This window comes from Oncorhynchus keta, chromosome 28, assembly GCF_023373465.1.
Source record: "Oncorhynchus keta strain PuntledgeMale-10-30-2019 chromosome 28, Oket_V2, whole genome shotgun sequence".
Lineage (NCBI taxonomy): Eukaryota > Metazoa > Chordata > Actinopteri > Salmoniformes > Salmonidae > Oncorhynchus > Oncorhynchus keta.
In genome coordinates, this window is record NC_068448.1 from 39,409,102 (window position 1) to 39,435,029 (window position 25,928).

At 48.5% G+C, this 25,928-nt stretch overlaps 1 protein-coding gene across 1 annotated transcript in view; it reads right to left on the reverse strand.

The window, feature by feature from the left end:
• The window catches only part of LOC118361301 (protein bassoon-like), a 191,298-nt gene that overhangs the window by 14,288 nt on the left and 151,082 nt on the right, over positions 1-25,928 (reverse strand). The window contains exons 4-8 of the mRNA XM_035741132.2: positions 20,267-20,719; positions 13,019-19,633; positions 8,695-10,321; positions 6,514-7,352; positions 5,093-5,201 (exon numbers count right to left, since the gene is read on the reverse strand). Coding sequence (XP_035597025.1) covers positions 5,093-5,201; positions 6,514-7,352; positions 8,695-10,321; positions 13,019-19,633; positions 20,267-20,719 — 9,643 coding nt within the window. The remainder of the gene's footprint in view (positions 1-5,092; positions 5,202-6,513; positions 7,353-8,694; positions 10,322-13,018; positions 19,634-20,266; positions 20,720-25,928) is intronic.

Below are 25,928 nucleotides of genomic sequence, written 5' to 3' on the forward strand. Positions count from 1 at the left end.
ACAGACCCGGGCTCGATCCTGGGCTGTATCACAACCGGACGTGATCGGGAGTCCCATAGGGCAGCGCACAGTTGGCCTAGCGTCGTCTGGGTGAGGTGAGGTTTTGGCCGGGGGGGCTTTACTTGGCTCAATGTGCCCTAGTGACTCCTTGTGGCGGGCAGGGCGCCTGCAGGCTGACCACGGTCGTCAGGTGAACGGTGTTTCCTCCAAGACATTGGTGGCTGGCTTCCGGGTTAAGCGGGCAGGTGTTAAGAAGCGCGTTTTTGCGGGTCATGTTTCGTAGGACGCATGACTTGACCTTTGCCTGCTGAGCCCGTTGGGGAGTTGCAGCGATGAGACAAGATTAAAATTGGGGAGAATTATTATTAAAGTTTTTCACAATTCCTGACATTTCATCCTCGTAACAATTCCCTATCTTAGGTCAGTTAGGATCACCACGTTATTTTAAGAATGTGAAATGTCAGAATAATAGTAGAGAGAATGATTTATTCAGCTTTTATTTCTTTCATCACATTCCCAGTGGGTCAGAAGTTTACATACACTCAATTACAATTTGGTAGCATTGCCTTTAAATTGTTTAACTTGGGTCAAATGTTTCAGGTAGCATTCCACAAGCTTCCCACAATAAGTTGGGGGAATTTTGTCCCATCCTCCTGACAGAGCAGGTGTAACTGAGTCACGTTTGTAGGCCTCCTTGCTCGCACATGCTTTTTCAGTTCTGCCCACACATTTTCTATAGAATTGAGGTCAGGGCTTTGTGATGGCTACTCCAATAACTTGACTTTGTTTTTTCCTTATGTCATTTTGCCACAACTTTGGAAGTATGCTTGGGGTCATTGTCCATTTGGAAGACCCATTTGCGAACATGCTTTAACTTCCTTCCTTCCTGACTCTTAATATGCTGCTTCAATATATCCACACTACTTTCCTACCTCATGATGCCATCTATTTTGTGAAGTACACATGTCCCTCCTGCAACATAGCACCCCCACAACAAGATGCTGTTGGGATGGTGTTCTCGGCTTGCAAGCCTCCCCCTTTTTCCTCCAAACATAACGATGGTGATTATGGCCAAACAGTTCCATTTTTGTTTCATCAGACCAGAGGATATTCATCCAGAAAGTATGATATTTGTCCCCATATACAGTTGCAAACCGTAGTCTGGTTTATTTATGGCAGTTTTGGAGCATTGGCTTCTTCCTTGCTGAGCGGCCTTTCAGGTTATGTCGATATAGGACTCTGTGGATATAGATACTTTTGTACCAGTTTCCTCCAGCATTTTCACAAGGTCCTTTGCTGTTGTTCTGGGATTGATTTGCACTTTTCGCACCAAAGTTTGTTCATCTCTAGGAGACAGAACGTGTCTCCTTCCTGAGCGGTATGACGGCTGCGTGGTCCCATGGTGTTTATACTTGCGTACTATTGTTTGTACAGATGACCGTGGTACCTTCAGGCGTTTGGAAATTGCTCCTAAGGATGAACCAGACTTGTGGAGGTCTACAATTTTTTCCTGAGATCTTGGCTGATTTCTTTGGATTTTTCCATGATGTCAAGCAAAGAGGCACTGAGTTTGAAGATAGACCATGAAATGCATCCACCGGTACACCTCCAATTGACTCAAATTATGTCAATTAGCCTATCAGAAGCTTCTAAAGCCATGACATCATTTTCTGGAATTTTCCAAGCTGTTTATAGGCACAGTCAATTTAAGTGTAAGGAAACTTCTGACACACTAGAATTGTGATACAGTGAATTATAAGTAAAAGAATCTGTCTGTAAACAATTGTTGGAAAAATGACTTGTGTCATGCACGAAGTAGATGTCCCAGCCGACTTGCCAAAACTATAGTTTGTTAACAAGAAATTTGTGAAGTGGTTGAAAAACAAGTTTTATTGACTCCAACCTAAGTGTATGTAAATGTCCAACTCCGGCTGTTTCTCTCTCTATATTATACGTGAGAGGGGATACCCGGGAAAAGATGTCTTGAATTGAAATCACTTGGAGCTGATTTCCTGTTGTTCATACAGTATTTTATGTCCAGAATTATTGCGCAGATAAATTTGGGGTGCCAAATAAAACCGCCCACGTGTAAATTTGTCTTAGAGACTTACTCAAAAAGACTAAATTACGGTAATTTGTCTTAGAGACTTACTCAAAAAGACTAAATTACGGTAATTGCTGCCAAAGGTGAATCAAACATTTATTAATTCAGGGGGCTGAATACTTATGTCATCAAGATATATTAGTATTTAAGTTTTCTAATGGTTTTTACAAATGTTAGAATTTTTTCTTCCACTTCATTGACAAAAAAAGGCAATTAAATCCATTTAAACCCCACCTAGTAACACAACAACATTTGGAACAATTCAAAGGGTGTGAATACTTTCTGAAGGCAGTATTCACACAGTACAGACACTCACCACCTTGCACACACACACACCCATCCACCACTTATGCTGCTGCCATACTGTTTAGTATTATTATTATGATTATTATTCAGCCTGCTACCAGTCGCTTTCTCCTAATCCCTGCTGACATATTCATATCGACCTCTAATGCTCCAGTATCCCTGCACATTGTACAGTCGTGGCCAAAAGTTTTGAGAATGACACAAATGTTAATTTCCACAAAGTTTGCTGCTTCAGTGTCTTTAGATATTTTTGTCCGATGTTACTATGGAATACTGAAGTATAATTACAAGCATTTCATTAGTGTCAAAGGCTTTTATTGAGAATTACATGAAGTTGATGCAAAGAGTCAATATTTGCAATATTTGACCCTTCTTTTCAAGACCTCTGCAATCCGCCCTGGCATGTGGTCAATTAACTTCTGGGCCACATCCTGACTGATGGTAGCCCATTCTTGCATAATCAATGCTTGGAGTTTGTCAGAATTTGTGGGGTTTTGTTTGTCCACCCGCCTCAATGGGATTAAGGTCTGGGGAGTTTCCTGGCCATGGACCCAAAATATCGATGTTCTGTTCCCCGAGCAACATAGTTATCACTTTTGCCTTATGACAAGGTGCTCCATCATGCTGGAAAAGCCATTGTTCGTCACCAAACTGTTCCTGGATGGTTGGGAGAAGTTGCTCCCGTAGGATGTGTTGGTACCATTCTTTATTCATGGCTGTGTTCTTAGGCATATTTGTGAGTGAGCCCACTCCCTTGGCTGAGAAGCAACCCCACACATAAATGGTCTCAGGATGCTTTACTGTTGGCATGACACAGGTAGCGCGCTCACCTTGTCTTCTCCGGACAAGCTTTTTATCCGGATGACCCAAACAATCAGAAAGGGGATTCATCAGAGAAAATGACTTTACCCCAGTCCTCAGCAGTCCAATCCCTATACCTTTTGCAGAATATCAGTCTGTCCCTGATGTTTTTCCTGGAGAGAAGTGAATTATTTGCTGCCCTTCTTGACACCAGGCCATCCTCCAAAAGTCTTGCGTGCAGATGCACTTACACCTGTCTGCTGCCATTCCTGAGCAAGCTCTATACTGGTGGTGCCCCGATCCCGCAGCTGAATCAACTTTAGGAGACGGTCCTGGCGCTTGCTGGACTTTCTTGGACGCCCTGAAGCCTTCTTCACAACAGTTGAACCGCTCTCCTTGAAGTTCTTGATGATCTGATAAATGGTTGATTCAGGTGCAATCTTACTGGCAGCAATATCCTTGCCTGTGAAGCCCTTTTTGTGCAAAGCAATGATGACGGCACGTGTTTCCTTGCACGTGACCATGGTTGACAGAGGAAGAACAATGATTCCAAGCACCACCCTCCTTTTGAAGCTTCCAGTCAATCAGCATGACAGAGTGATCTCCAGCCTTGTCCTCGTCAACACTCACACCTGTGTTAATGAGAGAATCACTGACATGAGGTCAGCTGGTCCTTTTGTGGCAGGGTTGAAATGCAGTGGAAATGTTTTTGGGGGATTCAGTTCATTTGCATGGCAAAGAGGGACTTTGCAATTAATTGCAATTCATCTGATCACTCTTCATAACATTCTGGAGTATATGCAAATTGCCATCATACAAACTGAGGCAGCAGACTTTGTGAAAATTCATATTTGTGTCATTCTCAAAACTTTTGGCCACGATTGTACATTTGGTACTGACACTGACCCTGGAAATAGCTTCCTCTCGTATTTCTTATTTTTTTAGTGAAAAAAAAAATGTGTTACACAATTTTGATATTGAACACTGCACTGTTGGGGAGGGCTTGCAAGTTAAGCATTTCTCTATATTTGGGCATGTGACAAAGGAAACTTGACGTTGAAATGAACTTTCCCTCTGTGTTTCCAAAGTTAGGGATATCCATCAACTTTCCAAAGCCTTCTCAGAATGAATGCCTGGGATTAAACAGGACATCCGTGATACCTGATTACGTAACACTCTCTTTCTCTCTCTGTGTGTGTGTGTGTGTGTGTGTGTGTGTGTGTGTGTGTGTGTGTGTGTGTGTGTGTGTGTGTGTGTGTGTGTGTGTGTGTGTGTGTGTGTGTGTGTGTGTGTGTGTGTGTGTGTGTGTGTGTGTGTGTGTGTGTGTGTGTGTGTGTGTGTGTGTGTGTGTGTGTGTGTGTGTGTGTGTGTGTGTGTGTGTGTGTGTGCGTGCGTGCGTGCGTACATCTGTCTGTCTTCCTGTTGGTCTGTCTGTCTGTTTTGTCTGTGGGAGATTGACTAATGTATGCCTACACTCTAAGGAATGCTTGGGTAAAAACAATCCAATTTGGGTTATTTGGGATCCCAGTGCTGGGTGAATAATGGAAAGAACACAGGCTGGGTTATTTAGACCCAGCCAGTCGGGTTATACCCGAACATTGGTTAATTCAACCATCAGTTGGGTTTTTATTCACTTTCATGCTGGGTTGACACAGCAGCTGGGTCTTTTTTGAAAAGTAATCCCTTATTTTCAGGAATCGTGGTCTATTAGGCGTGCGGCTGGGCCAACTCAGTGACCCAATGCATTCAACCCAGCAGTTGGGTCATCCCAACAACCCAGAATGTTTTAGAGTGTAGGAGAGAACACGTGTACTAATCACTCTCAGTGAAATGTTCAGTGGGTAGAGCAGGAGCAGTTTGAGTGCATACAGGAGTGTTTACCTATTCCTGTGAGTGGGGGTTGAGGTGTTTTTGCAGGTTGGGCTGCCCCTCCTATGACAGCTTTGGCTCCTATGGCAGTCACAGGGGGTGTGTTTGCGACAGGTGCTTGCTGGAAGAGCGAGACAGAGACAAAGAGACGAGGAACACGGTTAAACGTGGCAAACTGGCTCATTTTGTTCTGATGCACTGAAAAATGTGATTCATATCATGTTAACCACCTACTGTAAAATACCATGCCAAAACTTCCTTTGAAAGACAGAATGATGCAGAATGAGTATTATCAATGCCAGAGATCATTGGGCTGAAAAGAGTTTCATGCTTCCTCCCTGCAAACCAACCAGCCGTGCATCTAAGCGTGCATCTAGATTTACAAACTGGGAATATGATCTCTGTAAGGGATTAATGGAACAAATATAACATAATTCGCTTAGCATTGTGGACGTTTGCCAAATAACAACACAGGATAGGTTTTGCATTCACTTTACCCGGCAAACGGATACATTCCATTCATTTCAACCCTCAATTAGCATTTTGAATAAATTATGTTAAATCACTCATCGGGCCTTTCAGAGAGAACAGGCGCCATGACAGTTCAATTGAATGTGGTACGGGGTGAATGTGATTGGATGTATATGATTCTCTAACAACTGTATTTCTATTTGGAGCATAGAACCATCTTTCAGAACCATATCTCAGTCTGCACATAAGAATGATGATCATACACAATATAGAATATTTCATTTTACGTTATCAGTATAGACTATAGCACAGAGATCCTATAATTCCTATAATTCAGGTTCTCTATGGCCTAGTGTTAGATGCAAAACACAACACATAGCCAAAAATCGTTTGCACGTTGTATAGTTCTGTATATTATAAACATGTTGATGTATTCAGAGACATAAGAAAACAAACGGTAACGGGAGGACAGGGAATGATTTGCAGTGGAAGACATTTTGGGGGATGAATCTCTCTCCTCCATCTGTGGACTAGACAGAGGCTGTTACACTGCCACTATCTACAGCCACAGTGCTAATCACAAGACCAGATAAGGTCTGCCAACAGGATTTCACACACATTTAAATAAAACCTCTTCTCACAATGATGTGCTAGGCCTTATCAGAGAGACAGAGAGAGAGGCGGTAGAGAGGGAGATGGAGAGAGAATGAGAGAGAGGGGAGGTGGAAGAGAGAGGAAAAGGAGGAGGGAGACAGACGAAAAAGAGGCAAGAAAGAGATGAGAGGGAGAGATGCCACCAGAGACCTCTAAAGCCGCCTCAATGCGTGAAATAATACTCTACACACATTTACAGTGATTCTCATGTAGATGGTAGATTTGAATAATCATGACACTTTCAATCCAGAGTCACTGATTGTTTGTAACCACACTTGCAATGCACTATGTCACAATCCTGTACTCACCGCAGTTAGTGGCAGTTGCCCCAGTGGGCCTCCTGCCTGTGGCTGGCGACCGGCTTGACCAGGACCAAGCTGACCAGGCTTGGCCTGTAGACCCTGCTGGGCTGGCGCCAGGCCCAGAGGCTGCTGGCCCCCAGGAGTGGTGCCTGCAGGGGTGGTGCCTGTCTGTCGTGCCGCCAAGGTCTGGGGCTGCTGCTGCAGCTGGGTGCGCTGGCCTTGCTGCAGCCCGTCCTGCTGGGAGGTAGGACCCTGTCCCCTAGAGCCCGGGGGCCCACCGGCGGATCCTGGCACACGGCCAGAGCTGCCCTGGCCCCTGGAGGAGGAAGGAGGGTGACCCTGGAGTTCTTGCTGCTTTCTGGAGGAAGTCCGCCCATCATGCGAGGATGAGGACTTGGAGGAGCGGCCCTGGCTGTGGTGGTGGCCCGACGGGTCCCTGGAGTAGTCCGATGAGTGATACCCCCCCTGGGAGCGCGGGTCACCCCTCTTCCCTGACGAGGACATCTGGCGGGAGTCGTGGCGCATGGACGGGTCTTTGGGATGGCCCTTGGAGGAGCGCGAGGTGCGCGGTTCGTCCGAGTGGCGGGACGAGGCGGAGTGTCTCCCAGAACTGGTGCTGCCGTGGTGGCGATGGTCTCGCGAGGTGGAAGATTGGCGGCTGTGGCCGTACTCGTCCTGGGGCCACAGGTCCTCCTCTGGGGGCTCGTCATAGTCGTGGTAGGTGTGCTTGACGTGGCGGCTACGGCCGGACGAGGAGTGGCCACCACTGCCATAGTGGCGGGAGCTAGAGCGCAGGTCCCTGGGCTTCTCAAACCAGTCCGTCTCTTCCTGGCCAAGATGGTAGGCTTTGGAAACCAAGAGTAGATCACAGTCAATCTCCAAGTCTGACGGCGACAGAGGCATGCAGACTGAGGCCATGCAAAAGAAGAACAGGAAGGCGAGAATAGAAAGAGAAAGGAAAAAACTAAAGAGAAGTCAAGATTTACACCCATGCATAATGCAAAAACAAGACACACATAAAACAAGAAAACAAATGTAAAACACTGATGAAAAAAAATCACAAAATAAGTTCATCACAACAAGTAAATTAAACAACTTTGACAAGACGACGGTTTTGTGTGAAAAAAAGTTGTGCATCTCTCAGAATAACATGCAAGTGAAAAGAAAGTTAACGAACTAAGTGAAGAAATTGGACGTGGCTGCTCATGCAGACAGCACAGACAGTCAGTCAGTCGGGACGTGAGCAGCCAGAATACGCCTTGAGACACAAAACCAGCACAGCATGCAACGACTCTCTCTCTTTCTCTCATCTAGCCTTATCTTTGGTTGGGTGGGGGATGTTTATTCGTGGGCAGAGACTGGCATTCAGCACTCATTTACCTTCACTGTCCGAAACAGCGCAATGCATATCGTCTATAATGTAAGAATTGTCGGGCTTGTAGACGTGTGTCCGGGGCAAGTCTCTCATGTGATCCTGCACGTCAGGCATGGAGTGGCTGTAGTCGTACTGGCCATAATACTGACTACTACGGCTGTCGTACAGCTCTGGGCCCAGGGAGGAGGCCCTCACATGAACACCCATGGGGCTGAGAGGGCTCTCCTCCGAAGAATACTGAGAGCGCATGGGGGGTCTGCCCCGGCTATAGCTCGCCCTGTACGATGAGCGCTCCTTGTCCCCATCTCTTTCGTAGGAGCGGCTGCGGTAGCCGGCGTAGTCCCGGGATGAGATCTTGTCCATGCCGTAGCCCGTGGAGCGCGAACGGCCTGAGGTGTAGTACATGCGCTCCTCCGGATAGGAGTATCTCTTCTGCTCGTAGGCGCTCTTCCTCAGGCCGTGGGCCATGTCGTCCTGCAGCTTCCTGGCCCGCCACGCTACGCTGAAGCTGCCGCCGCCCGACGTGCTCGCGGCGTAGGAGGCCAGGTCTGCCTCCACGTCGCGTGCTTCCTCGATGGGGGAGAACTTGGAGATCTTCTGCTCCTCGCCTTGCTTGCGGTGCTTGCTGCGCTTGGAGGACATGACGGCCGGAGCCAGGCTCTTGGAGGTGTGCTTCTGGACACCGGGGCGCTGTGCACCGTGTTTGGTGTAGTCGTCATAGTAATAGGAGGACCCCCCACCCATGCTAGTGCTGCTGCTGCCCACTACTCGGCCGTATGTGTCTGACCCTCGTGGGTGGTAACTGCTCTTACCCCTGCTGTGGTGCTCATACATGTCTTCCTCCCTGGTCAGCTCGTCCTCCGGCCTGCCGTAGGAGCTTCCTCCTCTCGCCGGACCGCTCTCCCCTGCGTAGCGTCCACCGTGGCCGTCGCTCCGGTGCATGTCCACTGTGCCGCCCAGGCCCTCCTTGGTCAGCTCGCTGATGTCATCGCACATGACGTAGTTCCTTGGGACATTCTGCTCCAGGCTTGCGGGACCATAGAGACCGTCCTGTGCGTAGGTAGAGGGGCTGTCAACTGAGTGCAGACGGTCAGATGGAGTGCCATGGCCATAGCTGTTGGCCACTGTCGCAGTGTATTGGCCGTAGGAGCTGGCTGTAGTGGTGGTGTAGCCATAGGTGTTAGCTGTGGTGGTGATATACTGGCCATACGTACTGGCCGGGGTGGAAGTGTACTGCTGCCCGTATGTGTTGGATACTGTCGTGCTGTACTGGCCATATGTACTGGAGACTGCCGTAGAGTATGGCCCATAAGTGTTGACCATGGTGGTACCACCAGTATACTGTCCGTATGGGGGTGCCCCACTGGAGGAGGAGTAGATGGTGTCTTGGGCCGTGGTGGTCACCCCTACAGTGGGGTTGCTTACAACCTCATAATTGGTGGGCATCTTATGCTCCAGGTCAGCCAGCGAGGTCTGTCTCGGTCTCTGGTGGACAGTGAGGATGTCTACCTGGGGCTGGTAGGGAGTGATCTGCCCAGGGCCAGCTGGGTAGGACACCTGACTGGGGTATGGAGAGGTGTGGGTGGGGTAGGGAGGTTGGCCAGGCTGGGCATGCTGGAATCCCTGGTGGCTAGGCTGTTGCTGTTGCTGAGGCAGTGGGTGCACACCCTGCTCTGTCGGGTAGGGGGGATGGCTCTGTGGGAATGTGTGGGAGGAGAAGGAATGGGTCTGGTAGGATGGGGGAGGATGTTGGGTCTGCAGGGGGGTGGGCTGGGGGAGAGCCGCTGCCTGGGACACTGAAGGGTAGGGGGGCTGGTTGAAGGATGCAGTCTGGTAAGGGGTGCCGGGCTGGGGAGCTGGAGCTGGCTGGCTCAGGGTGTGGTAGGACTGGTAGGAGACGAAGGAGGAGGTGGGAGGAAACTGGGCGGCTGTGTTGAAGTCGCTGGTGAACTGGCTCATTGGTGCTGTGCTGGGTCTGGTCAGCACCCCGTTGCTCTCGTAGGAAGCTACAGCGGCCGCCAGCCGCAGGTTATTCAGCTCGCTGTCTGACATGTAGTCTCGCGGGTCGCCCATGCAGCGCAGATAGGCCATATCCCTCCTCTCCCTCTCCTTCACCAGGGTCTCCTTGCGCTGATGGATGCCCAGCTCTAGGTATCGCAGCTTGGCATCAATCTCCTTCTCCTCCTCCTCCAGCTCCTGCTGCTGCTTACGAAGCTTGGTGGACTCCTGCTCCACAGCCTTCAGTTCGTGGGTGAGGTCCTTCAGCAGGCTGGCTTTGGCTGCCAGACCTGGCCTGGTTCCGGCCCTCAGGGAGGGCACGGAAGGCATGTACATCTGGGGGAGGGCCGGTGTGATGATGGGGAGGTGGCTTTCCTCTGGAGGGGGGCTGGGCAGGGTCCTCTTCACCTTCCTCAGGGCACTCTGCTGCAGGGCGGCCAGCTGCAGGGAGACAGGGGGCAGGGCCATGAGAGCAGGGGTTAGGGAAAGAGCTTGCACAATAGAGCATCACACATGTGACAGAGATATGTATTGTTCCTCAAGGACGATACGAAAAACAAGGTACATTCTTAAAGTGTGATTGCACATTACATTACTTAATGTGCCTGTGCAAAAGAGAAAAGCAATAAACAAATTGCTGTAAACTGAAACGCGATAAATACTGTATCAATATTTTTGCTTTTTTGTGTGTTTTTTTGCTTTAAATGGCATTGCTACAGTTACATAACAGTACAAATGTCTATAATTGAACATTTCCACAAACATTTCTCTATTATGTAACATCCTCAGCCATGCCACAACTGTGCATGCAGCACTAAGTGGGGAAAGAATAAAACGTAGTGGGTAATTCAATTTAGATTCCATTGGGAGTCAAATGAATCACAGCCATAGTCTCAAGAAAGGTCTGGGACGATAGCCCTAGTATCTGTCAGCAACATGAATGTTTAATTAACTACGACCATTTCATAAAGATGCTCCCACAATAGCAGCTCTACATAAACCTCAGCAAATGTTTTACAATCATGCACTTCTCTTCAGCAATTCTAGCATAATCTATGAGTAGGGTATAAAATAAATTCCTCTCCGCTCTTAAATTGTCTTCAAATCCTCTATATTTATGAAATCAACCAACTTCAAGTCTGTTGTTTGTCATCCAATTCAAAATGAATCTACTCCTTGTTTATTATCAAATGCTATTCAAATTCAAAACACAGGTTTATCATTACTCTACAAGAACTGCCACAGATCTCCACACCCCTTTATTCCCATGCAAGATTAGGTCAATTCTCCATCACCTACAGAGGTCAGTTTTTTTAACAGTCTCCTTGACCACCTAAAATACCATATCAGCTCCTTCAACAACTCCTTCAAATACAAAATGAATATTGAATCATTTCCTGCCTATCAGTCACTTATTTTGATTATGCGTTTTACTTGAATGTCTTTTTTCTCTCTCTCCCCTCCCCACCCCAAATCATGAAGTTTACCTTGTTCTTTGTGCAAATCTCCAATTATTTGTTTATTAGTCTTAAAAATCAGAATACTTTTTATTCTATAAATATTCGAAAGAGGGAGGTGCCTTACAAGCCTCTCTGGGTTTTTGAAAAACTTCTCCTGCTCTTTCCAGTTGCCTTTTAAACTCATCGTATGATTTAGTATTTTCTTGTGTGAAAAATAATTAACAAAGAAAGCATTGTTCCCAAATACGATAGATAGTCACTTAAATTTCGGAATTGTTTCAATCTGTATATAGGGGGGACAAACATCAATCCGAAATTTGCCACCTTAGCAAGTGTAACAAACAGCTGGAGTTCGTTTTAGATGAATGGAGATATTATTGACAGCATTTGCCTATGATGATGTTCAAAATTGCTTGCCAAAAAACATCAATAACTTTTCAATGTAGATATCATTTGACTGTGTCCCCTTAAGCTGTGCATTAATAAGATGTTGGAGGACATACGTCTATGGTGCTTTTTGAAACTAGACATCTATCACAGTGTAACTGTGTGTAAGTTCTGTTGTTTTATGTTGAGTATACACTCTTAGAAGTAAAGGAGCCTGGAAGAACCTTTCGGGGTTCTAGAAATTGCCTCTCCGCGAACCTTTCCAGTGGAAAAAGGTTCCTCGAGGAACCCCTATGTAAAGGATCAAACCGGAACCTTGTGACGAGAGGGGTTCAATTTAGAGCCTTTTTAAATATATATTATAGAGGTGGCAGGCTATCAGAAGATTGAAGGCGTGGCTTTCACATAGCTATTTTGGGCCACCCGTGAGAGTAAATGTAATTGAATATTTATGCATATTACATATTCTATTACAATATTAACATTACTGATTACATATAGTAATAAAATGGTAACTATTCCAGTTTTGGGATTTGCACACGCTCTTGAGGAACTCATACACCGCTGTAAGCCTCATTTAAGCTACAAAATTGTCAGTGTTCAACCTTAACATGTGATGACAATACAACAGAACAGATTAACAGGAATTACATTTACTTCCACGGGTGGCCTAAAAAGATCTATCTGAAAGCCACGCCCTTACTAAGCCACTCCTCTAGTCCAGGGTTCCTCCAGGAACATTACATTGAAACATTAAAGCAGTGGTGTCAAACTCATTCCATGGAGAACCTAGTGGCTGCTGGGTTTTTGGGTTTTCCTTTTAATTAAGACCTAGACAACCAGGTGAGAGGAGTTCTTTACTAATGAGTGACCTTAATTCATCTATCAAGTACAAGAGAGGAGTGAAAACAGACATTCGGTCCTCTGTGGAATGATCTAGACACGTGCATTAAAGGTTCCTCCAAGAGCCCCTCAATTTACCACGGGTGCTAATATAAACCATTGACTAGCAATGGTTCCTTGAAGAACTGCAGCGATTCCTTGAGGATCTCCAGAGTTCCTCGAGTCACCACTAATTCTAAGAGTGTAGCATCGCATGGTACTGCACTGTATGTTTATGAGCCATATTTTAATATTATGCTGCCAATTTGATACATACTACAGTAGAATGCATGCAGTACTTAACAGTAAAAAGACAACTGTCCATGTGATCTTGCGATTTGAGTCTTTCGGTCTCTGCATGTGTACAGAAATAGCTGTTGAGGATCAAAGGATTGACCTTATGACCTACCTGGCTCTGAAGAGCTTGCTGCTGGTACAGGTTTAGCCTGGCCTTGGTTGTCTCATCTGTAGTGGGGCTTAGGGGCTTGGGGTCCGACATGGACCTCTGTGTGCTCTTAATGGGCCGGGGCATGCTGGGGTGGCGTTGGGGTGACTCGACCGTGTAGGCTTTCTGCTGGGGGGTGACGTGGGCCTTGTTCAGCCCGCCGCTGGAGAGGGACGTCTCCAAGAGGCGGTGGGGGGAGACGGGGGAAACAGGGGAGTAGAGCACCTGGGGGGACTTGGGGGGCTGACGGATCAGGCTGGAGAGGGACTCATTGTGGAGGTGGTTCATTGGCTGGGTCTGGTAACTGATTTCTAGGGGGTCTGGCCTCCTCCTGTTCTGCTGCTGGCGCGGGTCGGCGGACCCCACCAGCTGGATGCTTGTGGAGTAGGGGCTGACGGTGGTGGGCACGCTGAGCTGAGGCACCACCACGCCCTGAGACTGGGCCTCAACGTCTGTTTGGCAGGCTAGGCTTTGGCCCTTCTGGGTCCTCTCAGGGCCTGAGATGTAGTGGATAATCTCGATTTTGTTCGGGTCTGGCACGGTGACATGGATAGCCGGGGACACCTTCCCCAGATGGTTTGTTTCGGTCTGACAGGAGCTATCTCGAATGGTCTGGATGGCGATGCTGGATGAGGCGGCTGTCTTGGAGGCTGTGTCTGTCTTGTTTTCGGCCCCGGGATCCGAGTGCTTAGAGAAGCGAGAGCGCCTGCGCCTCACAGGCTGCTCCCACTCCACTTTCTCCTCATCATCATCGGTTTGGACACTGCAGTCTACACTGCGCCTGTTGCGTCTGCGCCGTGACATGATGTACCTGTCCTCGCCATCCTCTTCGTCTGTCTGGACACAGCTATCCACGATCCTCCGTGCTCCATAGAACTGGATGCTCTCGCCCTCCATTCCGTCCCTCAGCCGGGGCATGGAGGTGGAGTTCTGCCTCCTCATGTTGGTTCTGGTCTCTATATGCTCTTCATTGTTCCTTAGACACATGTCCGAAGAGGAGTTGGGCAGGGAAATGAAGCCCACTTGATCTCCATAGGGCAGCAGGGTCTGGCCGTTCTGGTCCACCTGAGCGGCTGCGGCGGCTGCAGCAGCAGCTGCAGCAGTCTTCTGCCTCCTCTGTTCCTCGAGCTGCTGCTGAAGCTGCTGCTGCAGCGACTGTATCTGGTCGAGCTGGGCTTTCTGCTGGGCCAACTGCTCCTTCTGCATCACCAGCTGGCTCTCCCTCTCAGCCTGCTGCTGCTGCAGGACCTGCTCCTTGATGGTCTGAAGCTCCTGAATCTCCCTGTGCACTAGCATCTGCTCCTTCTCGCGGTGCCGCTGCAGCTCCATGCGCTCCCTCTCCAGCTCCTCCTGCAGACGTAGCTGACGCAGCTTCTCCAGCTCCACACGCTCCCGCTCCATTTGCAACAGCTGCTCATGCTGGCGCTGCATCCTTTCCTCCGTCTCCGTCGCAGTGTTGACTGGGCTGCTGGAGGGTGGGCCAGACGGAGGGGGCTGGGTGTTGCTCTGGGGCCCAGTGTAGCTTTGTGTTGGAGGGTAATTGTGGGCTGGAGGGGGCTGGCTCTGGGGTGGAGGCTGGCTCTGAGGATGGGATTGAGGTTGCATGTGGTGGGGCTGGGCTGGAGGTTGGTTCTGAGGCTGGACCCGGGGCTGCCCTGTGGCCTGAGTGTGGAGGTGAGCCTGGGTCAGGTTCATGGGTTGCTGCTGGGGCTCTGTTGGCAAGCTGACCGGGGCTGATGAATGGGCAAAGAGAGGTTGAGATGATGGATCAGAAGCACCTGATTTCACAGAAGGCTTCCCTAGGTAGACTGGGGCATCCTGGGTGGTGGTGATAGCAGCAGGCATGCTCACAGAGGCCGGATAACGGTATGGAGCCTGCCCAGACAAAGGCATCCTTGGGTTCACAGGCATCCTGGTGAGGCTGGCCAGAGGCACGGGTGTCATGTTGGCAGTGGGTAAAGGCCTGTACACTCCCCTCAGTAGTGGGCACAGCACTGAGGCAGGCTGGGTAGTGATTGGCAAGGTGGATGCGATGGGCGTGTTGATGGTGGAGTAGGTCATTCCATCAGCAGACCTCATGGCAGACGGGTACATGGCTCGGAGGCTGGCTTGCCTGGCATTGATCATGTTGGTGAGCGCTTGGGTTTGAGAGATTGGCTTCCCATCAGGTCCGTAGAGCATATTTTGTCTCATAGAGTTAAGCCTGCCACCTGGACCTGTTCCCCTTCCTACACCGTACTGCACAAGCTCCGGATTGCTCCCATAGCGGTCCATTAAGTTGAGGGCAGCGCACATTCGGCTGATCTCTCTGGCAGTGGTGGCACTGTACTGGGCCAGGTTGGACTCCTGGAAGTTAGCGAGGTCTCGGGGCGAGTAGCCGTAGTCTGAGCTAATGTTTGACAGGGAGTTGAATCTGCGTATGGGCAGGGCAGTAGCAGTGAGGTCACCCCCATGGCGTAGGTCAGTGTAGGAGCCGTACTGCATGCCCAGTCCCAGGAAGCCTCCCTCATAGGCATGCTTCATGGTGCTGAGGTCCACGGCCAGCTCTCCAGAGGCCGTGATGTGTGGGTCCATCTTGGAGTGGTAGGACTGGAGTCCGGCCTCTGCTAGGTTGGTGTCAGACATCGAGGGCTGTAGCCGCCCAGGGTACGGTAGTGTGTAGGCTTTACGCCCGTCCATAGAAATATCCTGATACTGGCCCTCCTGGTCCGACTCGTAGGAGAGTGGTGGCGCAGAGGGTGGTCTTGGCTCTTGAGTGGCCACTGTCTCATCAACATTTTGCTTCTGGGAGAACGGACCACCAACACAGCTACCTCCAAATGGGAGGCGGTACACTACATCACAGCAGGCCGGTTGGTTCTCAGCTTTGATCTGCCCTCCTGTGAGGTCCACGGCATCCTGGCTCTTTTCTGTCTTCACCAGCTGGGTCACTGGTCCTCCCTGTGGGGCTCCATTCATCTGGACCATCATACCATGAGGCCCACCGCCTGCCAGGTTCATCACACCTGCCGGGATTGGCTTGCTCTTCAGCTCCAGGGGACCTCCAGTGCTGTAGATGTCAGGGGCGACGGCGGAGGATATAGCACTGACCACGGCTGGGGAGTTGCTGGTTTGGCTGACCAGAAGGTCCTTTTTGAGCAGAGTCATCTGGCCTGGTAGGTTGTACCGACCTAAGGAGGACTGCTGCTGCATCTGATGGTGTTGCTGGAGCTGCTGCTCCAAGAGCTGCTGCTGCTGTTGAAGCTTCTGCTGCTGCTCCATCAGCTGCTGCTGCTGGATGCTCAGGTCCTCCAGCTTGGCGTCAATCTTGGGGATGGATGGATCAGTGGGTGGTGGTTTGTTCTGTGACAGGCACATGGCTGAGCCCAAACCATGGCCCAGGTCCACTCTGTTTTGTAAAGGGTCCCCGTAGACCATGGGCTGTTGGGGCTGTGATATGAACATGGAGGCGGCCACCGTGATGCTCACCGTGGTTGCGGTTGATACCATCACATGGGGGTGCTGCTGGGTGTTCAGGTTCATTATGAGAGGCTGAATGATGGTGGAAGGGTGGCTCCCCTCGTGTCCACTGGTGTATTTGCGTGTTTCTGTGGCCAGAGACGTAAGATCCATGCCGTGGTCAGTCATGATGATGGGAGCTGGTATAGTGGCTGTTCTCTGATCCACTGTTCTCAGATCCACCACGCTCCCACCATAGATCATCTGGCCCTGCTCCACTCTCGAGGTCCCTGGGACAGTGGAGATCCTGCAGAGAGAGATGTTGTCCATAGACATCGAACCACGGCTGTAGGTGCTAGCTGTGGTGACCATGCTGGTGCCAACATTGACCTTTTCCACCTTCTGCATCCTATAGAAGCTGCGGTGAGGAGACTGGTGGTATGGAGGGCTGTCTGGCGGACTGGCCTGTGGAGAGTAGCCATCTAATGTCAACTGTCGGCAGAATCTGGTGGGCGAGGATAAAGGTGAGGTGGCCGTGTTGACCGTCACTGGTTTGGCAGGGCTTGTGTGCTCGGTGTCCATGTAGTGGGAGTCCTGGGAGGATTGCTGTCTGAAAAGACGTGAGGATACGACTCTGTGAGATGTCTGGGTCCCCTGGACCATCACTGGGGAGGTGGGCCCTGAGCCAGCAGACGGAGCCACTATGCCTGGGCTGAATGTCTGGGTGGAGATCTCGACCCTCCTGGAGGGGGAGCGACTTAGGCTCTCAGTGGGCGATGCGGAGGGAGACAGAGGGGGGCTGGAGCTCTTGTAGTACGAAGACATCTTTGGCGAGCGGGTCTCTATGACGTGCTCTGAAGATGTTGCACTGTCTCTGACTTGGACCCCTCGGTTCTCCCCCACGCTCCTCGCAACCACTTCTCTCTGGCTGTATGCCTGTGTTATCTCCGCTATCTTGCTGCACACATTTGAGACGGTTGTGGTTGAAGTGGTGGGACCTCCAGTTTGCCGACCATACATGGTGGATTGGGTGGTAGTCATCGTTTGACTAACGCTGGTCTGGGAAATGGTCACTGCATCCCGGGAATAAACCCCATAGGCGGCTATTGTGGTGACGACCGCCACTGGAGTGATGCCATTTTTACCCGTCTGGCTCTTCATCCCTTTTGAGTAGTGTTGTGTCACCCGTACATCAGGGATCCTTCCTCCGGTCTCAGAGAAGGACACAGGTGCAGAGAGCTGAGTGGGGCTGGTGCCAGGAGTCAATAGGTCATTGGTCTGCTCAAGCAGCTTAGTGAAGGCTGACCCAGTATCTAAAAGCTGCTTATCTGGATAGGTACTGTTGTCTACTTCCACCTGGTCGTCTGCCTGCTGCTGTAACTCCAGGGCGGAGGACTGGTGCATCTTAGTGATGTTCTGGGAGGTCTGGCGGATCTCTTCGTAGATGTCTCCTGTCTCTGCTGCTTCGTTTTCATAGCCAGTCTCTGCCTGCTTATACTCATACTCATCTTCATACTGTTGGCCGTTTGTGTCATCCTTGTATGTACTGTTGTGTCTCCCTTGTTGCTGCTGCGGTTTCTGTTGTTTCTGATGCTGCTGCGGTTTCTGTTGTTTCTGCAGCAACTCAGCTTTCCTCATCATTTCCTCATACACCTCCTCAGCACTCTTCAGGGGCTTGCTGCTCGAGGGAGCAGTGATCGTCGTGGTCGTCAATGACTTCTCGGTCGGAGAGTACAGAGACATGAACGTGGGCAGGTTATATTCACTTCCAGACTTGTAGAGTTTAGACTCGTATCCCTCAGCCTCTGAGTCCAGGCTCTGGGGGGAGTATTCTGAGGCAGAGGATCGGTGGAGCTCCTCCATCTCTGCAGCCTGTCGCAGCTCCTCAGTAGGGGAGGCATCCTCGATGGGGGAGAGGTTGCTGGGGGGCGTCTTGGATCTCTCCCTGCGTCTCTGGGCCCTCAGCTCCTCTTTGTCTCTTTTGGTCTTCCTGGCCGTGCTGCGGATCCTCTGTTGCTCCAGGTCCCTCATCTTCTCCTGCTCCCGCAGCAGCTCCTCCTCCTCCCTCAGCTCATCCTCCTCAGAGGAGTCCTCGATGGTGGGCAGCAGGGAGCCATGGGAGCGGTGCCGGGCTTTCCTCTGCTGCTTGGCGTCCTCCAGTCTCTGTCTGCGGCTGGGACTGCTGTCACTGTCGTCCTCCATGGAGGAGATGGAGGTGGGTGAGGTGCCAGAGTTATAGCTGGAGGTGGTGGGTGGCAGGGTGGAGGAGTACTCTCCCCTGGAGCGCTCCTCAGGAGATCCCGTCAGGCTCTCCATCTCTAGCTCGGGCTCTCGGTCCAGACTGAGGTCATTTTCATTGTTGAGCTCCATGTCATGGCTGTAGCTGTTGGTGTTGTTGAGCTCAATGGTCTTGAAGCGGCGCAGGCCCCCCAGGCCCCCCTCCTCTCCTTCCTCCGCAGAACCTTTGTAGATGTCACTGGAGCTTTTGGTCTCCTCCTCGAAGCTGCTGGAGTGGTGAGATAGGCGGCGTTTCTCTTTCATTGACTCCGAGATGTGCTTGTGTGTCTTTTTCGGTTTTTGGTAGCCGTAGCCTTCGTCCTCCTCGTCCTCCTCCTCCATGTCCTCCTCTTCTTCGTTGTCCTCGTCTGCGCTCATCTCCATGATCTGCCTCCTCATGAACTCCTCATCTGTCATTGGCACCGGCTCGGCCACTTTCTTCTCGTCCTTGGGAGCGGCACTGCTCTTGTGCTCCCGTTTGGACTCCCAGTCCCCTCCGTCCTCCTCCTCCTCCACGATGTCCTCCAGCTCCTCATCAGAGTCGTAGGCCTCTGGGGTGATGGAGAGCGACCGGGGCCTCTGCTCTCGGTGGTGCCTGCCCCGGCCCCGTTCGCGCTCCCTCTCCTCGGCCGGCAGGGTCTTGGACTCCAACAGGGGCCTCATGGAACTCTCTAGCTTGGTGATCTCGGAAGGGCTGGGGGGGCTGCCACGTCCGCTGATGCCCCTCTCACTCAGCTTCATCTCCTCCTCCTGGATGAGGCCGGTGATCTCACTGTGTGAGCTGGAGATGCCATCCGAGGAGTAGCCGGTGTCGCTCAGGCTCTGGGGGCTTCGTGACAGGTCTTGAGTGCTGTTCTTGGTCTCCTAAGGAGGGACATAAGAAATCAGCCAAAAACAAAACAGCAGACTGGGAAAAAGACCTGAAAAAAAGACCTGAAAAACTCTGAGATGATCTTATGCAATGATTATTCTAAAATACTTATTTGTAATGTTCTGCTCCTCATATTATTCCACCCCTGCTCACATTGAACATTGGAGAACAGTGGGCATTAGAGTGGATCACTTTCATTTTGTATTCACACCAGCACTAATTCAGTACCACTAAGGCCTTGATGGCTTTGCATATTCATGGTTGTACCAATCGTAGCACATTATGTTTCAAGAGGGGCGACCGCTAAAATGGAGTGAGAGAAAAAACACATTCCTTTTCTCTGAGTGGAGTAAATCCATCAGTGCTGTGGCTGGCGCCTGCTTCGTCAGCACTGCTTTTTTCTAGACGTCAATAACAAGGTGCAGGAGAAGAGGGAAGGCACAGAAAAATTGGATGCCATTTTCAAATCATTTGAGGTACTGTGGCAATAAACTATCAATACCTTATTCCATTTCAACTCCACTAAATGTCCCTCGATAAACATCTTGCTTTACTACATAACAATAACTAAGCTTTATCAGCTGTATATCAACATGAATTTCTAGGAGACCTAAAAGGTGACTTACGTCATAATGTCTTGACTTCTTTAGGTCTTTTGTGATTGGCTCTCCCTTCTTCTGAGTTAGTTTGGTGTCTATAGCAGGTTCCACCAGCTCCTCTGACTTTGGCATAGTCTCTTCCGTGGCCTTCGGTTGTTTTGGGGGCTCATTGGAAGGTGTGGGCTGGACAGGAGCCTTTGTGTCCCCGGATTGCTTCACTGCGAAAGGTCCGCTCCCCAGGCCTGTCTTTGGCTTCTGCGGCTGCGGCTGTGGCTGCATCGTTCTTGGCCCTTGCTGCTGCTGATTGGTCGATTTCAGGAAGGGCGGCTTCTGAGCTGGCTGCTGACTGGCTGGTGCCAGGTGGCGTGGAGATCCCATTGGTTGGTGCTTTGGAGAAGGATGAGGAACAGGAGAGGGGTCTCCGAGTCCTCCGGACATCAGCCGCTGGGTCTGACAGTTCAGACAGAGCCACTCCCTCTTCTGAAAAACAAATCAGAAAAACAAAACTATTATATGAATCTTTTGATTAAAAAAATTAAAAGAGAAAGAAAAAGAGAGAGAAAGTTAGGAAGTTAAGTATGGGGAAGGGGTTACAAAGTGGGCATGGAAGAATCTGACAAGAGTAGAACATCCCTCCCACATTCCATGTACATCTCCACTGTGTTTCTGTGGATAAAGAAAAGAGTGACAGCGCGACTTCCCTGGGATTAAGTCTGCGGGTCTCTGAGTAGAAAGTCATACTGTCTATTGGCAGGCAGCCACCAGATCGAGAGACATCGCCCTTCTACGACACATTTTGGGGGGCCGGCATACATAGACATGATGTTCCCATAACAATGGGACTGAGTGGAGGCCCAGTCCCAACACCTACAATAGTACTACTCAAAGAAGTAAACCTCTTAAAACTATGAGACATCATTCCATCTATCTTTACTGGTGTTGTGTTTGATCCTCAAATAGATGGTTTCTTATTGCTCGCGTAGGCTCTATGTCTTTGAAGTTGAGGCTACAGTACAGAGTTTTTACCCCTGTCCCGCCCCTCTGAAAAATGATTTCTCAAAACTAAAGATCTGAATCACGTTCTGCACGTGTTATTTTTACACACACATTCCCGTTTCTCTCTTTTACTCACCCTCTTCTGAAGCCCCGACCAATTTAATCGATATCATGATGTGGCCTATCTCTCAGACAAATATTTCTGAACAGCTGCGATTTGAGCAAACGTTCAAAAAATATATATGAAGCCTACAACCTCCTCTGTCTTTTGTAACGGATATTGCCGTTGGACAAGCAAGACGCATTGCATTGGGGCAAAACCATTTGTGTTTTGATGATGTCATCTTCATACTTATGCTGCAGTATATCGCCAGGAGTCTGCCTCCTCTTAAGCCAATGTTTGCAATGATGATGAAAAATAACATTAAATCGCTATTGACTGCCTGTTTGTTTCTTGCTTGTTTGATATTCTGTGTGGGCTACATATAACTTGTTGTGGCATCTAACTCCCCTCCTGAAAAAATAACATGAAATTGCTAGACAACCTGTTTGTGTCATGCAACCTTACTTTGCTACCCGACAACTTAATTTTAAAAACTTTTTAACTACAGTTTATATTTTTAGTTGTTCCCTCACTCAACTTTTTTGTTCATTCAACTTTTTCACTCCGGACGAGGATAGTGCCCACCACGCAATCGTTAGGCAAAAGTACTTTCAGTGTACGAAAGAATGAAACAGCGTCTGTGCCACCAGTAAGTACAGATAGTAGTATAAATCCCCTCGCACGGTCCCCGCAGCTGGACAACTTTCTCAAGGCTTCTGGAGGGAAATGCTGTAGGAATGCTCAACCGGTGTCGCTTATCAGCCGACAGAAACCTTCATCCAGTTTTCCCCATTAAGCAACAAGTCGGAGTCAGAGGCCGAGACTTCTCTGGTCTCTACTCCTCCCGTTACGGGGTCTGAGACGCCGAAGCTTCCCACCATTAGCTCTGACAAATTGAAAACCTGAGTCATTGACGACTCCATTACCTGCAGTATTAGACTTAAAACGAATCATCCAGCGATCATACATTGTTTACCAGGGGGCAGGGCTACCGATGTTAAGGCTACTCTGAAGATGGTGCTGGCTAAAGCTAAAACTGATGAGTGTAGAGAGTATAGAGATATTGTTATCCACGTCAGCACCAACGATGTTAGGATGAAACAGTCAGAGATCACCAAGCGCAATATAGCTTCAGCGTGTAAATCAGCTAGAAATATGTCGGCATCGAGTAATTGTCTCTGGCCCCCTCCCAGTTAGGGGGAGTGATGAGCTCTACAGCAGAGTCTCACAACTCAATTGTTGGTTGAAAACTGTTTTCTGCCCCTCCCAAAAGATAGAATTTGTAGATAATTGGCCCTCTTTCTGGGACTCACCCACAAACAGGACCAAGCCTGGCCTGTTGAGGAGTGACGGACTCCATCCTAGGTGGAGGGGTGCTCTCATCCTATCTACGAACATAGACAGGGCTCTAACTCCCCTAGCTCCACAATGAAATAGGGTGCAGGCCAGGCAGCAGGCTGTTAGCCAGCCTGCCAGCTTAGTGGAGTCTGCCACTAGCACAGTCAGTGTAGTCAGCTCAGCTATCCCCATTGAGACCGTGTCTGTGCCTCAACCTAGGTTGGGCAAAACTAAACATGGCGGTGTTCGCCTTAGCAATCTGACTGGAATAAAGACCTCCTCCATTCCTGCCATTATTGAAAGAGATAGTGATACCTCACATCTTAAAATAGGGCTACTTAATGTTAGATCCCTCACTTCAAAGGCAGTTATAGTCACTGATCATAACCTTTACGTGATTGGCCTGACTGAAACATGGCTTAATGTTAAGGAAGCAAATTTTCGCAGCTTTTTGTTAAAAATCGCGCAACATTTCAGCGCGCTGCTACTCATGCCAGGAATATAGTATATGCATATGATTAGTATGTGTGGATAGAAAATACTCAGACGTTTCTAAAACTGGTTAAATCACGGCTGTGACTATAACAGAACGTGCCGTTTCATCGAAAAGTGCAGGAAAATCTGATCACTGAAAATGGAAAAAAATATCCATGCGCCTCTTCAACCAGTTGTTAAAGATGACCCAGATTAAATGAGGTCAAGGTTGCAATACCTACAGCTTCCACACGATGTCAACAGTCTTGTCATTTGCCTATGATTTGTTTCTTGGTCAAACGAAGAAGAGACAGCCCTTTTCTTCAGGTATCCGACCGGATATTTTGGTTGAGATTTACCCGGACATTATTTCCAGAGGGACACCAATAGAGTATACATCGCCTCGTGATCAATTTTATCGCTTATTAACGTGTACTAATACCTAAAGTTGCATTACAAAAGTATTTCGAAGTGTTATGTGAAAGTTTATCGTCGACTTTTTTAATTTTAAAAAATGACGTTACGTTAGAAAACACTATTTTTTTCGTTGTTCACACAGTCATCATAGATCGATATCTAGGCTATATATGGACCGATTTAATCGAAAAAAGACGCCAAATGATGTTTATGGGACATCTAGGAGTGCCAAGAAAGAAGCTTGTCAAAGGTAATGAATGTTTTATATTTTATTTCTGCGTTTTGGTTAGGACCAGCTATCGCAAAATATGTCGTTGGGTGACGTTGCAGTATTTTGGGGGATACATGCTATCAGATAATAGCTTCTCATGCTTTCGCCGAAAAGCATTATACAAATCTGACTTGGTGGATAGATTCACAACGAGTGTAGCTTTAATTCACTACCTTGAATGTGTATTTTAATGAAAGTTTAATGAAAGTTTGAGTTTTATCAAAAACTATAGGTGGCGCTCTGAAATTCCGCTGAGTGATGTTCCTGCATGGGAACTGTATTCTGCGACATCCTTAAGAAGTTAACCACTTTAACCTTGCGCAATACCCTAGATGCAGTTGCAGCCCTAAAAACTAAAAATATTTGTCATAAGAAACTAGCTCCCTGGTATACAGAAAATACCCGAGCTCTCAAGCAAGCTTCCAGAAAATTGGAACGGAAATGGCGCCACACCAAACTGGAAGTCTTCTGACTAACTTGGAAAGACAGTACCGTGCAGTATCGAAGAGCCCTCACTGCTGCTCGATCATCCTATTTTTCCAACTTAATTGAGGAAAATAAGAACAATCCGAAATTTAGTTTTGATACTGTTGTAAAGCTAACTAAAAAACAGCATTTCCCAAGAGAGGATGACTTTCACTTTAGCAGTAATAAATTCATGAACTTCTTTGAGGAAAAGATCATGACCATTAGAAAGCAAATTACGGACTCCTCTTTAAATTTGCATATTCCTCCAAAGCTCAGTTGTCCTGAGTCTGCACAACTCTGCCAGGACATAGGATCAGGGGAGACACTCAAGTGTTTTAGTACTATATCTCTTGACACAATGATGAAAATAATCATGGCCTCTAAACCTTCAAGCTGCATACTGGACCCTATTCCAACTAAAGAGCTGCTTCCTGTGCTTGGCCCTCCTGTGTTGAACATAATAAACGGCTCTCCATGCACCGGATGTGTAACCAAACTCACTAAAAGTGGCAGTAATAAAGCCTTTCTTGAAAAAGCCAAACCTTGACCCGAAAAATATTTAAAAACTACTGGCCGGTACCGAATCTTCAGTCCCTCTCAATTTTTTTGTTGAAAAACTGTTGCGCAGCAACTCACTGCCTTCCTGAAGACAAACAATGTATACGAAATGCTTCAGTCTGGTTTTAGACCCCATCATAGCACTGAGACTGCACTTGTGAAGGTGGTAAATTGCCTTTTAATGGCGTCAGACCGAGGCTCTGCATCTGTCTTCATGCTCCTAGACCTTAGTGCTGCTTTTGATACCATCGATCACCACATTCTTTTGGAGAGATTGGAAACCCAAATTGGTCTACATGGACAAGTTCTGGCCTGGTTTAGATCTTATCTGTCAGAAAGATATCAGTTTGTCTCTGTGAATGGTTTGTCCTCTGACAAAACAACTGTACATTTTGGTGTTCCTCAAGGTTCCGTTTTAGGACCACTATTGCTTTCACTATATATCTTACCTCTTGGATGTCAATTGAAAACATAATGTTAACTTTCACTGCTATGTGGATGACACACAGCTGTACATGTCAATGAAACATGGTGAAGCCCCAAAATGCCCTCGCTAGAAGCCTGTGTTTCAGACATAAGGAAGTGGATGGCTGAAAACGTTCTACTTTTAAACTCGGACAAAACAGAGACGCTTGTTCTAGGTCCCAAGAAACAAAGAGATCTCCTGTTGAATCTGACAATTAATCTTAATGGTTGTACAGTCGTCTCAAATAAAACTGTGAAGGACCTCGGCGTTACTCTGGACCCTGATCTCTCTTTTGACGAACATATCAAGACTGTTTCAAGGACAGCTTTTTTCCATCTACGTAACATTGCAAAAATCAGAAACTTTCTGTCCAAAAATGATGCAGAAAAATGAATCCATGCTTTTGTTACTTCTTGGTTAGACTACTGCTATGCTCTACCTTCCGGCTACCCGGATAAAGTACTAAATAAACTTCAGTTACTGCTAAATACGACTGCTAGAATCCTGATTAGAACCAAAACAATTGATCATATTACTCCAGTGCTAGCCTCCCTACACTGGCTTCCTGTTAAGGCAAGGGCTGATTTCAAGGTTTTAC